This window comes from Daktulosphaira vitifoliae, unplaced genomic scaffold (assembly GCF_025091365.1).
Source record: "Daktulosphaira vitifoliae isolate Bord-2020 unplaced genomic scaffold, ASM2509136v1 Scaffold_1, whole genome shotgun sequence".
Lineage (NCBI taxonomy): Eukaryota > Metazoa > Arthropoda > Insecta > Hemiptera > Phylloxeridae > Daktulosphaira > Daktulosphaira vitifoliae.
The window spans coordinates 86,551,285-86,567,775 of record NW_026099572.1 but is presented as its reverse complement, the minus strand read 5'-3'; the positions used below and the strand labels follow the sequence as shown (position 1 = coordinate 86,567,775).

General features: G+C 30.9%; 3 protein-coding genes across 3 annotated transcripts in view; 2 read left to right on the top strand and 1 right to left on the bottom strand.

The window, feature by feature from the left end:
- LOC126893725 (DNA repair protein XRCC3-like) overlaps window positions 1-16,491 on the top strand; it is a 26,290-nt gene that overhangs the window by 3,696 nt on the left and 6,103 nt on the right. The window lies entirely within an intron of this gene.
- On the bottom strand, window positions 546-1,592 carry LOC126896152 (dentin sialophosphoprotein-like). The gene is made up of 3 exons (XM_050668666.1): window positions 1,208-1,592; window positions 842-1,111; window positions 546-772 (listed from the first exon to the last, which is right to left on the bottom strand). The coding sequence occupies exons 1-3, from the start codon at window positions 1,590-1,592 to the stop codon at window positions 546-548; spliced, it is 882 nt and encodes a 293-aa protein (XP_050524623.1).
- LOC126896146 (uncharacterized protein K02A2.6-like) lies at window positions 11,588-15,461 on the top strand. The gene is made up of 5 exons (XM_050668653.1): window positions 11,588-12,420; window positions 12,973-13,520; window positions 13,567-14,952; window positions 15,085-15,359; window positions 15,444-15,461. The coding sequence occupies exons 1-5, from the start codon at window positions 11,588-11,590 to the stop codon at window positions 15,459-15,461; spliced, it is 3,060 nt and encodes a 1,019-aa protein (XP_050524610.1).

Below are 16,491 nucleotides of genomic sequence, written 5' to 3'. Positions count from 1 at the left end.
CCTTAGACACTGTGACCAATAGCCAATATTTCGACAGACGAGTATCAATTCTCGATCGCACATCTCATAATGAGTACGATATCAAAACATGTTCTTTTAAGTTAGGTTATATTAAAACTAACCTACTTTGTAAAATTAATTCAATATATCGATTTGACATTTGAAAAATAGACTAAAATAATACTTCTTTATATTTCTAGTCATACCAGTTTTTAAAACACAAACATTTCTCATAAACATATCAATTTATTAAAAACAAATATAGTAATAAACAATTTTTAATGTTATAAAAAACAAAATTTATAACAATGAAATTAATTAGGTTGTACATAATAAATGTATACAGTTCATGTTTTTTTCTTTGTATATATACAAAATATAAAATAAGGATAATTTAATAATTTTAATTGGGATGATGAAAGGAACGTTTTAAAAGTTTAATCAATTTAATTACATGAAATAAGGGAGGTAAAAGGGTAACTCAATGAAAAATGTCCTTGGACACTGTTTGATGGGTTATAAAATAATATAGAACTATTAAAATTTTATTCATGTTCTGAATCATTAGAATCTGAATGAGAACTAAAATCAGAGCTAGAAGAAGAATCATCATCATCCGAATAGTTTATTTTTGAAATATTTAATATTATTTTGTCTTTTAATTCATCTGATTGCGCCACGTAAATCTCTACATTACTTGAATATTCAAGTTTCTTTGACGATTTACATGTGTCCAGAGCTTTTGTAGGCCGTGCTTTGTTAGAGGAATGTCCTGTTGAATTTTAAGAAATAAAATATTATTATACATTTTTTCATTAAAGTGTATAAATTAATTTTGTACCGTTGCCATGATGGCAGTCAGTTTCTGAATCATTTGTAATTTTTGATTTGTCGTCTGAATCAGATGTTGAAGACGTGGCCCTAATCTTCAACACCACTCTATTTTGTGGCCCATATTTACTAGAATGAAACTCTACACAACTAGAGTATCTACACTTCTTTGATAGTTCATATCCGTCAAAAGTGTTTGCCCTCTTTAATGAATGTGAACTATTATACAGTTCTGACGACTTATCTGAAGTAGATGGATGTTTATCCATATTTTCATAACCTGGTAAAATATTAGAGAAAAATCAACAAATTAAGCATGACTATTATTGTAAAAATAACAAATATATCCGATGATTAAAAAAATGTTATTTCATACTTTTTTGACGTTCAACTACATATTTCTCATCGTCATGTTCGATTTTTCTTTTCGTAGATGATTTGTCAATGTGTGTCGAAAACTGTTCCGCGAGTATTTCATATGGATCCCTCCAATAAGAAGAACGTGATTGATCAATATTTTTTATTTCTTTGACAAACGGTTCAGAGTCTTCCTCAGTTACTGGAGCTGCATTAGACCGAGTAGATTTGCGATGCGAACGCTTCGACTTGTCTTTTGCTGTAATTTTACTAATAGATTCAATATTAGGATTGTCAATCAAACTTTTGTTTTTATTGACAGGAGTCTGTTTCTTAAATGGAATTTTAGGTTTTCCGTGTAATCGTTTGAGTTTGGCAAACAATTTTTGCGTCTTCCAGTTCATCGTTACAAATAATTTAAATAATTAAAACTGAAAACTGTCAACGACGCAGGTTTTGAGAAAAATTCAAAAAATTTAAGATGATCTTGAAAGTCGAAAAATTCTCAAAGTTAACCTGAGAGTAAAAATTTTTGCTAATTTACAAATAAAAAATTGTATCCATAGAAACTATTAACAGAGAACGTACATTCAACGTCAAGAAACATATTATGTCAATTGCCACCGGAATTTCTGGTAATCTTTTTCTTTTTCTTTGCCTTAATCCCAACTATTTGGGGTCGGCCACCCTTATCCTAAACTTCCACTTGACACGATCTCCCTCATCTTCTATGCTCACATTAGCTGTTTTCATGTCGCATTCAATAACATCCCTCAATCTCCTTTTTGGTCTTCCTCTACCTCTTCTTGCTTCAAAATTCATTTCTATAACTGTTCTTACAGCTTCCGATTCTTCTCTCCTCATAACATGACTAAACAATCTAAGTCTATTTTCTGTCATCTTATCCACGATTGACGCAACACCTATACTTTCTTATCAACCGCCCAACACAATGAACTATACATCATAGCTGGCCTGACAATTTCATACTAAATATAAAAACTNCACAATTTCATACTAAATTTAAAAACTATAATTAGTATTTATTCATATATTATATTTTAAAATCAAAGAACTACTAATCAGGATATAATTAAAGAAATAAGAGTTGATGTTGCTTTTGGAATAATCCAACNTCATGTTGCTTTTAAAATATTTCACCAATTTCTCTAAAGGAAACACTATCTACAGATTTGCATCGAAGCGTTTCTTATGATAGTGATTTTAATCACTGTCAGATATCATCTATACTTGTCCCATCTATGCCTCGTCCATACTGTGCCTCGACCCCACTGTGCTACCGTTTTTTTTATATGTGTGACCCTTTACTTGCCCACAGGGGGGGATTTAAAATGACATCTTTTTTACAAAAAATTTACTTTTTCAACTTAAATTTTGAAAGTGTTCCTGAAAGTCTGACACTTTTATATATATCTTAAATTAAAGCTAATGTAATTTACTTTATTATGCAAAAAAAAAAATTTCGGACTTTATTTTATCTTCACGGTGAAAATGGCTACCGAATGTTATTATTGTGTGAAAATTCTCAATTTTATTTTTTACATTTTTAACTTTATAATGCTATGACATATTGAAAATAATATTTTTTAATAATCTCTTTTTCATTGGACATACTTTATCTTAATTAAGATATTAATAATGAACTAGCAGATCATGTAGCTTTTGGAATAATCCATCAATTTTTTGAAATTAAACACTGTCTAAAGATTTGCATCGAAGCGTTTTTTTTGATAGTGATTTTAATCACTGTCAGAAATCCTTATACTTGATCCATCTATGCCACGTCACCACTGTGCCGCGACCACCCTGTGCTGGGTTTTTTTAAAACAAATTCCTTATAAATTTTATTTTATAAAATATATCATTTTAAGGGTACTAAATTAAACAATTAACAATATTAATTTAGGGACATGTTTAAAAATTAATGATTGTGAAGGCAAAATTAAAATAGTCATTGTAAATTAATTTTATGTTTACAGAGAGATATTAAATAAATGAGAGAAAATGAGGTTTTTTATATTTGTGTCTTAATCTTATAAAAGGCATAAGAATTGCATTTATTGGTGTTGAATTTCCTCGAGACATTTTTTCTGCCAGCTCAACAGTAAAAGGCCCACAATCATGTCCATTGGTTTGGCGAGATGTCTCGCCTATTTGTAATGTCCATGTAAAAGCTTTTCCTTTTTTGTCCATCTCCCATTCAATTAAGAAATTTTTTAATACCATTGGATAAGGACCCTCATACGACTTAAAACTATCATATGATGTCACAGCTTTTCAGGTACATTAACCACTGTCAATATTCAATGACTCCCATATACATTCATCGGCACAAAAAGTAATTTTATTGTGTGAATATCTTTTTTTATCCATCTTCTTACAGCTGGATAACCTCCTTGAAGATACGCTACAATAAAATCAGCGACAACTTCATAAACTACGCCTTTTGACCGTGTTACTATCATTTTTATGTACTCATTAATTGTGTCTGAAGTATACCAAGATGTAGGCGACTTAAATGAAGGTGCATTATACTGATCAAGAGATTTTGTGTTCTGATCTTGCATTACTTCTGCAAGTGTAACCATATTTAAACATTTTTCATAAAATTAATAAAAAACTTTGTTGAACAGTTTACTATTAGTTAGGTTTATTTAAGGTTTTGGAATATGAAATTGAACACATATAATTGCTTTAGTTTAAAACATCCATGGACCCCCTTAATAACACGCCTCTGCAGAGGTTATATTAATTTAATACATATTATTATTATTAATTATGCTTAATAAATAATCTTTTTTTATTTTATTTTGTATAAAATAAATAGATTAAATAATTAATTACCTTTTTCTCTCTCTGGTACTTTTATTACTTCAACAGTGGACAGAGAAAGTAAATTTCCGTCATTCGACATATTTAAGGTCAAAGGATTAGAACTAACTTTCGACTCTAAAATAATTTGTTTTAAAATATTACATATTTGTTTCAAAAATCAAAACGTTTATTATATTATTTTTTAAAAATTAATTATATTTAAAAATTGAATACTTTTTATGACTTTTTCATCTTCTTCGGATGAATTTCTTTTTAAATTTGGTCGAGCAGAAGTATTAAAAGATATCTCAAAGAGTTGCTTTTTTATTTCGGATTTTTTACGTTCCAAGTTTTTCTTATGAAAACTCTTAACGATTATAAAAATATATTTAATTATATGATAAATTTATTTAAAAAATCTGCTTTAAGTCCAAAAAATGGTTAAGGATATACTCTAAAATCTTTTTATTGAAAAAAAGCAAAATAAAATATACCTTTCCTAACATATCAGCTGGTATTAATAGCGGATTGTCTTTTGAAATTGCTATATTTTTTTTTTTGTTAAATTTAAAATTTTATTTTTATATTTTCCCGATTTTTCATTCTTAATAAGTGTTCCGAATTCTCCTCGCCTGTATCAATTTCTAGGCAACCAAAGATATATTTAAATAAACAAATAAACTATATTTAATATTATATTATTAACTTCGATAAAAATTGAATTTCCCATAAAAATCTCATTGAAAAAATAGCAGTCCTGAATAAATGGAACATTATATTATCGCAATTATATTAAGGCGGTTGATAATTTATTTTATATTTTTGAATCAGACAAACCCCAATTATATAGCTAAATCGAATACATTACAACTTTACAAAATCATTATTTATAGATTTGTTAATATATATTAATATAATTATAGTTACTAATTTTTCTGAAATAATTTTATCATTTTTATTCGTTTTTCGATACGTGCGTTTTTTTAGAATGATGGAATTTGTTATAGGATAAATATTTTTGTTAATAATTGCTGCAAATTGAATATCATTTTAATAATTATTAATTAAATAATCAATTTCGAAAAAGTTTTTTAATATTAAAATAGTTAAATTAAAGTAAAATGACTGAATTATTGTTATGTATCAATATTATTCAAAAACTTTTTCTTTACTCGAAATAATTAGTTTAATTATTAATAGTGTTTACAGAATATTCTTCCACCTTTCGTTGACTTTTTTGATATTTGTCCTTAATTTGGATTATTTAAAACACAATTGGACTGCATAAAACGACGATTCCATATTTCTTCAACTCTGCGTATGACCTTATGTAAGTTTGTTTCATTTGTTTAACCAAAAATATTTTTTCCATTTGCCATATCAATATCTAATTAAATAAATCTTTATACTTACACAAGACGATAGTTTGTTTTTCCCGTTAAAAACGAACTGAACTCAAATGTCGATAAAATCAACATTTTTACTTCTCATTTTCAAGGAAACTTAATTGTAAAAATTCATTAAATTTAAAATTAAAGAAATGTATAAGCCAATTATAAATAAATTTAGTATAAACAATACTTATTTATTTTTATTTTATTATTGGTCAAAGAATACAATATGTTAAGAATTTATTACAGAGAATTATCAATATATATATATATATATTTTAAAGATATTTTGAAGAAAAAACTTTTGTATTTGTTTGTTTATTTATTACGTTAGTTTACAAATGATACACATTTTTTTATGAAGATCAAGTGGAATAAATTTGATATCGGTTAACAGAATATTTATACATATAAAATGTAATGTGTATGAAATAAAATATCAACGTTTGAATTTATTCTCTTATTTACGGGGAACGAGGGGATTTTTTTCAATTTTTGAGGGTAATGTCTTCGACTAGATACGATTTGTGATCGTTTGACGTATCATTGAAAGAAATCGGTTCGGTGAGAGCTGAGAAAAAGTGGTAAGACACAAAAAAAAAAAACACATCTTAGTAAAACCAATACCTTCTCAGCTTCGCATCGAAGCTAAAATACCAATCTGGGTATAATTAAGGAAATAGAAGTTGATGTTGCTTTTGTAATTATTCATCAATTTTTTAAAATTAAACACTGTCTACAAATTTGCATCGAAGCGTTACTTATGTAATAAAGTATATTACATTAGCTTCAATTTAAGATATATATAAAAGTGTCAGACCTTCCGGAACATTTTCAAAAGTTAAGTTGAAAAAGTTAATTTTTTGTAAAAAAGTTGTCATTTTAAATCCCCCTTGTGGGCAGGTTAAGGGTTAAATTTATAAAAAAAATATACCAAATGAAAGGTAATGATAATATGCATCTATAGAAAAAAGAATTATATTGATATGTTTATTTTTGAAAAAGTTATGGCACTTTTAAGTAAAAAAAATTGAAAAAATTTCGAAAATTAGCGATTTTTAAATTTGTAATTTTTTTGGAGGTTTCCCCCATTTACGGGGAACGAGGGAATTTTTTTCAATTTTTAAGGGTAATGTCTTCGACTAGATACGATTTGTGATCTTTTGACGTATCATTGAAAGAAATCGGTTCGGTGAGAGCTGAGAAAAAGTGGTAACAGACACAAAAAAAAAAAAAAAAACACATCTTAGTAAAACCAATACCTTCTCAGCTTCGCATCGAAGCTAAAATTAATAAATTACAAAGTAAAATTATTTACTTTTGTAATTGAATACTTTTATCATATCAAATCTAATTCGACAATGAATACTTAAAGAATATTAGAAATTAATGATCTTAATTGTTTGTACGGAAAAAGCTGGTTAAGGTACTTTTTATTTGAATAAGGAATACATTTTCAATTTTTAAGAGTAATAACTTAAACTAAATACGAATTGTAAACATTTGACGTATTGTTGAAATAATAGGTCTAGTGAGGGTTGGCAAAATAAATCGTAGCCACAAAAAGAACCACATGGTAAAATAATATTTACATGAATATAAATTTCTTCTCATGAGGGGAGACTGTAGTGAAAGGATCCTTTATATTTATTGAAGTTATTAAATCTAAATGAGATAAATATCAAATGATTTGAAAATGTTATTCTAACTTAAAAAAAATTCAAAATATTAATTGCCACAGACGGTTTGAACCTCTTACCGTTAGCATGAATGACAAAAAGTGTTACCGACTCGGCAACTGTTCGTTGCTTTCGCAACTTGAAAAAATTGACTATTTAAGCTAACTCAAGTCTAAAAATTACTTTTTCGACTTTAAAAAAGCAAAAAAAATTAATAAGTTTAATTTCTTATGAACTTTATTCTATGTCAATTAAATTATAAAATATTTATGAAATTCAGTGTATTGCCCTTATAAGATATTTTAAAATAAAATAAAATACAAAACCTAGAATTTTAATAGAAAAATAGCATATTTTTGAATACGGTAGCCATTTGCGCATAGAAGATAGGTCGTATCAAAAAAACTGATATCAAACGAAAGGAAATTACCTAAGGTTTCAATATAAAAAAATATTATTTTGATTTGTTAATATTTGAAAAAGTTATGGCAGTTTTAAGAACAAAAACATCCTTATAGAAGGTGATTTTTATCGCAAATATTACATTTTTTTTTAAATTTCGACATCAATTTGCACATAGTAGATAAGATGTCGGAACAAATTTTTTTTTTCATTACATAGTACATAAAATAAGCTTTAATTTGATATATGTTTAAAGGACGCAGTATTTTCGGAACATTTTCAAAAGTTCAGTTGAAAAAGTTCTATTTTTTATACAATGTTTCAAAGTTTGAACCCCCCCTATATAAGGGGAAATTGTCTAATTTTAATAAAAAGTATGTCAAATGGAAGATGTACTTATAATGTATTTAGAAAAAAAAAAATTGTGCTGATACATACATTTTTCGAAAAGTTATAGCATTTTTAAGTTGAAAATTAAAAATCGAAAATCGAAAATTTTAACACAAAAATAGTGTTTTTTTAACTACGGCAACCGTTTACATGCAGAAGATAAAGTGTCGGGACAAATTTTTTTTTTTCGTTTTATAGTACATAAAATAAGCTTTAATTTGATATATGTTTAAAGGACGCAGTATTTCCGGAACATTTTCAAAAATTAAGTTGAAAAAGTTAGTTTTTGTAAAAAAATTGCTATTTTAAATCCCCTTTGTGAGCAGAATAAGTGTTAGATTTTCAAGAAAATGATATCAAATGAAAAAGAAATATCTAAGGTTTTAGTATTAAAAAAAATTATGTTGATTTGTTTATTTTTGAAAATGTTATGGAAGTTTTAAGAAGAAAAAGTGAAAAAAATGACAAAATTTATTGATTTTTAAATTTGTAACTTTTTTGGAGATTTCCCTTATTTGCGGGGAACGAGGGAAAATTTTTCAATTTTTAAAGTTAATGTCTTCGACTAGATACGATTTGTGATCTTTTGACGTATAGTTGAAAGAAATCGGTTCGGTAAGAGCTGAGAAAATGGGGTAGCAAGCACAAAAAAAAAAACACATTATAGTAAAATTAATACCTTCTCAGCTTTGCATCGAAGCTAAAATTATATTAATTTGGTTATTTTTAAAAAAATTATGGCAGTTTTAAGTAAAAAAATTCCCGCTGGGGGATCCGCAAGGATCACGGGCTTAACAACCCCGAAGACCCTAGTTAATTCAGTGGGGGTGGAAACACGTACCACTGCTCCTAGCCGATCATTACTTTGGTTAGTTGGGGCCGGTAGGCCTGGGCCTACCTGCTCGCTAACAGCATATAGGCCCCCCTAATCCAGCCATACCAAGTGAAAGGGTTGCTAACTTGTCACAGGGTAGTTAGCCGAAAGGTAAAGTGACCATTGGGATCCTTTATGGCACCTGGCGCACCATAGAGTATACAGCCTTATCACAGTATCGAGCTCTGCTGTGATGGACCTTAATTCTCGACTACTCGTTGGAACTATATGGATAAAAACATACAAACACCACAAAATAATGAACTTGTGACGAACAGGGATCCTATGGACAAACTGTCGGAACAAGAGCGTGAACTAACGATTCTTCGCAATGAGAATCGTTGTACTTGAAGGTTTCAATGCGAACAACGGGACACTTGGTGAACCGTTGTTCATCAATTACAAATTTAAAAATCACTGATTTTCGACATTTTTTCAATTTTTTTATTTAGTTTTAGTTTTAGTTATTATCGAGGTGGACATAATGCCCATGCACTCAGACCTGTTGGTCCATTGTGCGCACCTCATACCGAATTGTCTTAATTCGGTTTACTCACCTAAGTGTTATCACCGAAGTGTTAATATATTATCAACCATAAAGTCACCTCTACAGATGACCAAAGAGTCCTATCTTTCTGGCGAAATTAAGAATCTCTCTGGGTTTTAGGTTTTTAATATCTTCTTTTTTAGGAAAAGGTTTACTCAAGTAGTTTGATCTTATTGTGGACAAGGCTTTACATTCGCACATGATGTGAAATGAGTCTTCCTCTTCTACTCCACACTTCCTGCACAATGGTGATTCCGATACCCCTATTGCGTTAAGATGTTTAAGCAGGTGACCATGTCCTGTCAGTAGACCAGTCAGGGTGCTTATTTGATGTCTAGTCGTGCTATCAAGATCACCCAGCAATAGACCAGGGGTCTTGATAAACATTTTAGATTGTCTAGGTACTACCAAGTACTTACAGATTTTCTTGTGTTGTTCTCTGCACCAATTCTTGGGTAGCGCTTTGAGCGATTGCTCAGTGAGTCCTGCCACTAGTTCTGGTCCAACATAGGTGTTCTCTACTCCTTTCCTGGCTAGAAAGTCAGCATTCTCATTTCCAGTGACACCGTTGTGTCCGGTACCCACGCTAGTGTAACTTTGTTGAACCTCAATAGTGATTCTAAAGTTTCCCTGCATTCGAAGACCAGCTTTGAATTCACCTGATCGTTACAGAGTGCCTTCAAACCCGCTTGACTATCACTTAAGATAGTTATCTTCCTATTTTTGTATACCAACAGGTTCTGAGCCCCTACCAGTATCGTCATCACCTCTTCTTGGAAAGCAGAGGGTGTTGTGCCCAATGACATACTAACATTTATTCGCGGCTTTAAACCCCAAATTCCAGCACCTACCTTTCCTGATTTTTTGGATCCATCTGTATATATCACAAATCCTCCTTTTTCAGTCAGGTGGTTAATATTCCATTCTCTACGTGTAGTGATTTCCACTTAGTAGGGAATGTTATTCTTAAGAACCGGTTTGATATAGTCCAAGGGGTATTCCAAAAAGCCCTGGTCTATCTCTTTTAGTATTTTACTATGTTCTGTTGTATTACTCTCCAAAGTCCACATACCTAAGTTGTAGAATCTTAGTGCTGTGACTTTGGCGTGAGCTTTAACCTCTAGATGCAGAGAAGGCAATCCGATTAGTGCCTCTAATGCGACCGTTGGTGTAGTTCTTAATGCTCCAGTGATGGCCATAGTAGCCATTCTCTGTATGCGACTAAGTTCTTTCCTAGCTGTAACGAATGATGTTCTGATCCACCAGACTAGGGCACCGTACAATAAGGTTTAATCACTGAAGTGTACAACCAATACATAACTCTTGGTTTAAGACCCCATGTCTTTCCCAAGGCTCTGCTGCAAGTCCACAATGTGGTCATTGCTTTTTTGATTCTTGACTCAACATGTGATTTCCATTTTAGCTTACTATCTAAGATAATACTTAAGTATTTTACTTCTGATTTTAAGCTAATTTTTTGTCTATTTAGAGTAAGAGTGTTAAGACTGTCTAGTCCTATTCTCCTTCTAGTCAACATAACAACCTCTGCTTTATTTGGATTAACAGATAGACCATACTTACCACACCATATCTGTATAGTTTTTAGTCTCTGTTGTGCTAAGTCTATAATAGTTTCTGGAAATTTACCCACCACTCCTATAACTAAGTCATCCGCATAGGCTTGTGTATAACAGTATTTGTTTAACTCTCTAATAAGCGAATCCAATACTAGACACCATAGCAAGGGGGATAGAACCACGTCTTGTGGGCATCGCTGTTTAACACTCTTGATTATTTTGGTCTCATAATGTCCCAAAATGGAGCGTTCCTTAAGCATGGATTCTATCCACTTAGTAATAAGTAGTTCTATTCCATGCTGTTGTGCAGATTCGCTCATAGCATCGAAGGGAGTATTTTCAAAAGCCCCTTCGATGTCCAGGAGTATACCTACTGCATACATTTTATTCTCCACAGCTTTCCCTATCTTAGTGGTTAAGCAGTGTAGAGCTGTATCAGTAGATTTCCCCGTTTGATACGCATNTATAAATGCATATGTGTGTATGTGTGAGTTTATTTATTTATTGTATCTGTTGTGTTGTATTATGTGGCAACACTGTTTTGTTTGTTATAACCTAACCAACTTGATTACACATTATGTCATATAATTAATATGTTATGTTTTATTGTAATATTAAAAGTGTTTAGTGCAATAAAGAGATACATAACAAAGTGGCGACGAGAATAAAAAATAAATAAAATGATGAGTGTAGCAGTCGGAAATATGGAGGCATTTGACCCAAGCGACGACGACTGGGAATCTTATATGGAAAGATTCGACATATTTGTAACGTGCAATAATATAGTGACAGCGAAACAAGTTCCAACATTGTTGGCAGTAGTAGGTAAAAATACATATAAAATACTAAAAGACTTATGCACGCCTAAAAAGCCGGATGAACTGACTTACAAACAAATTAAAGAAAAGTTAGGATCATATTTTGACCCAAAACCACATTTCATATCTGAAAGAATCAAATTTAATAACAGGACTCAACAGAAAGGGGAAAGCATCCAGCAATATGTTAGAGAGCTAAAAAAACTATCCAATCACTGCAATTTTGGAAATACACTTGTTGAACACCTAAGAGACCGATTAGTAAGCGGTGTAAAAAGTGAAAAACTTAAACGTCGTTTTAGATTATTAAAAGAGGAAGACCTAACTTTTGATAATGCGTTAAAAGAAGCATTACAAGAGGAGTTAGCAGATAAAGATACAGATGGACGAAGCGAAATAGAAGAACTCAACTATATAAAAAATGAAAGGTACAAGCTACAAAGTAATTCAAACAATGTAAACCAGTGGAATACCAAAAAACAGTTTTACATTAGGAAAAATGAAAATAATGTGAACAATATGAAAAAAGGACTTTGCTCGTGTTGTGGAAGAAACAATCACACATTCTCACAATGCAGGTACAAGGAGTATTCGTGCAACATATGTAAAAAGGTTGGTCATTTATCTTATGTTTGTAGAAATAAGAAACCAAAGAAAATAAATTATATGTCTGAGGTGAAAGTAAGCAATAGCAAAGAAAGTGATGATAGTATGGATGAGTTAGCCGAAAGTTTTAATAAATTATATCATATTAAAAATATTGACAAGGCAGATAAGGGAACAGGTCCCATTAAATTGAAGGTCTTGGTGGAAAACAAATTGGTAGAGATGGAACTGGATACAGGAGCTTCAGTTTCCATCATATCTGAAAAAGACTATAATGAAAATTTTAAAAAAATTAAAGTTAAAAACAATGGATTAAAACTTCAATATTATACTAAAGAAACAGTCGAAACATTAGGATATATTAATGTTGAAGTGAAATATAATAATAAAAATTTCAAAGGTAACTGGCATATTATAAAAGGAACTGGTCCAATGTTAATAGGTAGAGAATGGATACAGAAAATGGGTGTTTTACCAGAAAGCCAATCAAATGTCACTAAATTACAAAATATATTTAATGTATCAGATATTAAATATATTAATATGGAACAACAATTATTTAATAAATACCCAGAGGTATTTACAGACAAATTAGGACTGTACAATGGAGAAAAAATAAAGATTTTATTACAAAAAAATGTGACACCTAAATTTTTACAACATAGAGCTGTACCACTAGCATTAAAAAACAAAATTGAACTTGAATTAGACAGATTGGAAAAAGAGGGTATAATCAATAAAGTCAAATATAGTGATTGGGGAACACCAATAGTACCAATAGTTAAACCATCAGGTGATATAAGAATATGTGGAGATTATAAAGTAACTGTAAATCCTTATATTAAAGTAGAAAGAGCCCCTGTTCCAATTATAGAAGAGTTAATGGTTGGAATTAAAACGGGAGGGAAGTTTTCGATCATAGATCTAAGCCAAGCATACTTACAATTCAGTTTAGAAGAAAAATCAAAAGAGTTAACGGCCATAAGCACGCATAAAGGTGTTTATGTGTACAACAGAGTTCCATTTGGTATAAATGCATCAGTTGGAATATTTTTAAATAGATTTAGTGAAAAGCTTAAACACATTAATAACATTAAAATATATTTTGATGAAATATTAATATTTGGGGATAATGAGCAAGAACATTTGAAAGCCCTAGAGGAAGTATTAACTTTATTAAAGAAGATGAATTTAACAGTACGGAAGGAAAAATGTATCTTATTCAAAGAACAAATTAAATTTTTAGGCTATATTTTTAGGCTACAAAGACGGGTGCAAGCAAGATCCAGCTAAGATCAAAGCTATTACTCAAATTCCAAATCCAAAAAACAAAAAACATTTGCAAGCTTTTTTTGGATTGATTAACTATTATAGGAAGTTTATACCTAACTTAGCAACCATTCAAGCACCACTTACCAATTTATTGAGAAAAAATACCAAATTTAATTTTAATAATAACTGTGTGAAGGCGTTCAATCAAATCAAAGAAGAGATAACATCAGACAGGGTCCTAAAGCATTTTGATCCAAAACTACCAATTATATTAACGTGTGACGCATCAACTTATGGACTTGGCGCTATATTATCACAAGTCAATGAAAAACAACAAGAGCACCCTATAGCGTTTGCTTCAAGAACTCTGAATATTGCTGAGAAAAATTATAGCCAAATAGATAAAGAAGCCTTAGCAATTATATTTGGTATCCACAAATTTAACAATTTTGTATATGGAAATAAATTTACAATAAGATGTGATTGTAAACCGTTAATCAGCATTTTTGGATCTAAAAAAGGAATTCCAACAACGACAGCATCGAGACTACAAAGGTATGCTTTATTCTTAACAAATTATGATTTTGATATACGGTTCACCAAATCCGCAAGCAACAGTGCTGACGTCTTATCCAGAATGCCACTCAAAGTAGAAAAAGCAAATACACCAGAAATAACATACTTACACTATATAGATGAAATGAGAATCATGGATGCTGCTTTAGTGAAGACAGAAACAAATAAAGACCCGATATTAAGTAAGGTAAAATACTATATACAATATGGGTGGCCTGAACAAGTGCAAAAAGAATTAGAACCATTTAAACTAAGAAAAGAATTATTAAACTTGGAGCAAGAAATCATTATATGGGGTCACAGAGTAGTAATACCAGAGACACTCAGAGATAAAATGCTAAAGGAACTCCATCAAAATCATTTAGGCATAGTTAAAATGAAGTCTATTTCAAGAATGCACATATGGTGGCCTGGCATCGATAAAGACATTGAGAGCACAGCAGGAAAATGTGGAAAATGCATGAATGTGAGATCAATGCCTAAAAAAACATCTCTACATACATGGGAATGGCCAGAAAGACCTTGGCAAAGGTTACATGCTGATTTTTTAGGACCATTTAAGGGTAGCTTATTTTTAGTTATTGAAGATGCATACTCAAAATGGATAGAAGTATTTCAAGTACCATCAACAGCAGCTCAATATACCATCAACAAGTTTAGAGAGCTATTCGCTAGATTTGGTATAGCAGAATATTTAGTTACAGACAATGGACCACCATTTTTATCTTTAGAGTTTAAAGAATTTTTAGCTAAAAATGGTATTAAACAAAGAACATCATCACCATACCATCCACAAAGTAACGGCCAAGCAGAAAGTGGAGTTAAAATTATTAAATCATTTCTTAAAAAAATATCTTTTAAAAATGTTAATCTACAATTAAATCAATTTTTATTTGACTATAGAATTGCAATGCATACTACAACAAAAGAAAGTCCTGCTACATTATTATTTGGAAGGAATCTTCGTAACAGGTTTGATTTAATTAAACCTAATATTCGAAGTACAGTATGGGAAAATCAAGAAAAACAAAAGACCAATAAAACAGTTAGACATTTTGATATTAATGAAAAAGTTCTAGTAAGGAAATATACAGGAGAGAAATGGACAAAAGGAAAAATTATAAAAATATTGGGAAATGTCATGTATCTTGTGGAACTACCAAGTGGTGTTACTTGGAAGAGACATGCCAACCAAATTCAGAAAGTTAAATATATATATATAGGTTTCTTTGGTCTACTTGAACATCTATGATTTTGTATATTTTTGTTGAATTGTTTTCTCTTATAGTGCTCTGCTCTTTTGTAGTTTCAACCGTTTCCTCTTTTGTTATTTTATCTTCTTTTACTTCTTCTGCTATTTTTTCTTCTTTAACTTCTTTTGCATCTTCCTCTTCAATCTCATATTTAACTTTCTTTAAACTTTCTTTCTTTAAACTTTTTTAGTTTAAAATTCCTTAGATTTAACCCCTTAATCTGGTCACCATTTATCCATGGTTCCTGAATAAGAGCTTTTTGTATGGGTGTTGTATGCCTCTCAGTTGGAGTCCTTAGTAACACGCTACTGGCATCCTTACTGTGATGCAGGTTTATCTGAGTGAATTGAATTCTATTGTCCGAGGGTCTAAGTTTTAGATCCTCGATTTTGTCAGCTACTGCTCCCAGTTGATCTTGCGGCTCCTGGTCTGCATAAGTTGACTTTGATGTCTTTTTGCTAGTAGACGGTTCACCAAGTGTCCCGTTGTTCGCATTGAAACCTTCAAGTACAACGATTCTCATTGCGAAGAATCGTTAGTTCACGCTCTTGTTCCGACAGTTTGTCCATAGGATCCCTGTTCGTCACAAGTTCATTATTTTGTGGTGTTTGTATGTTTTTATCCATATAGTTCCAACGAGTAGTCGAGAATTAAGGTCCATCACAGCAGAGCTCGATACTGTGATAAGGCTGTATACTCTATGGTGCGCCAGGTGCCATAAAGGATCCCAATGGTCACTTTACCTTTCGGCTAACTACCCTGTGACAAGTTAGCAACCCTTTCACTTGGTATGGCTGGATTAGGGGGGCCTATATGCTGTTAGCGAGCAGGTAGGCCCAGGCCTACCGGCCCCAACTAACCAAAGTAATGATCGGCTAGGAGCAGTGGTACGTGTTTCCACCCCCACTGAATTAACTAGGGTCTTCGGGGTTGTTAAGCCCGTGATCCTTGCGGATCCCCCAGCGGGAATTTTTTTACTTAAAACTGCCATAATTTTTTTAAAAATAACCAAATTAATATAATTTTAGCTTCGATGCAAAGCTGAGAAGGTATTAATTTTACTATAATGTGTTTTTTTTTTTG

Excerpts from the sequence above, each read along its gene's own strand:
- LOC126896152 (XM_050668666.1), bottom strand. The coding sequence starts at position 1,592 with ATGAACTGGAAGACGCAAAAATTGTTTGCCAAACTCAAACGATTACAC. Across the intron at positions 1,112-1,207 it reads TGTAGTTGAACGTCAAAAAA|GTTATGAAAATATGGATAAA; the intron begins GTATGAAATAAC and ends ATATTTTACCAG. Across the intron at positions 773-841 it reads TGACTGCCATCATGGCAACG|GACATTCCTCTAACAAAGCA; the intron begins GTACAAAATTAA and ends AAAATTCAACAG.
- LOC126896146 (XM_050668653.1), top strand. The coding sequence starts at position 11,588 with ATGGAGGCATTTGACCCAAGCGACGACGACTGGGAATCTTATATGGAA. Across the intron at positions 13,521-13,566 it reads AACAGTACGGAAGGAAAAAT|GCTACAAAGACGGGTGCAAG; the intron begins GTATCTTATTCA and ends CTATATTTTTAG. Across the intron at positions 14,953-15,084 it reads ATCACCATACCATCCACAAA|AAAGTCCTGCTACATTATTA; the intron begins GTAACGGCCAAG and ends CTACAACAAAAG.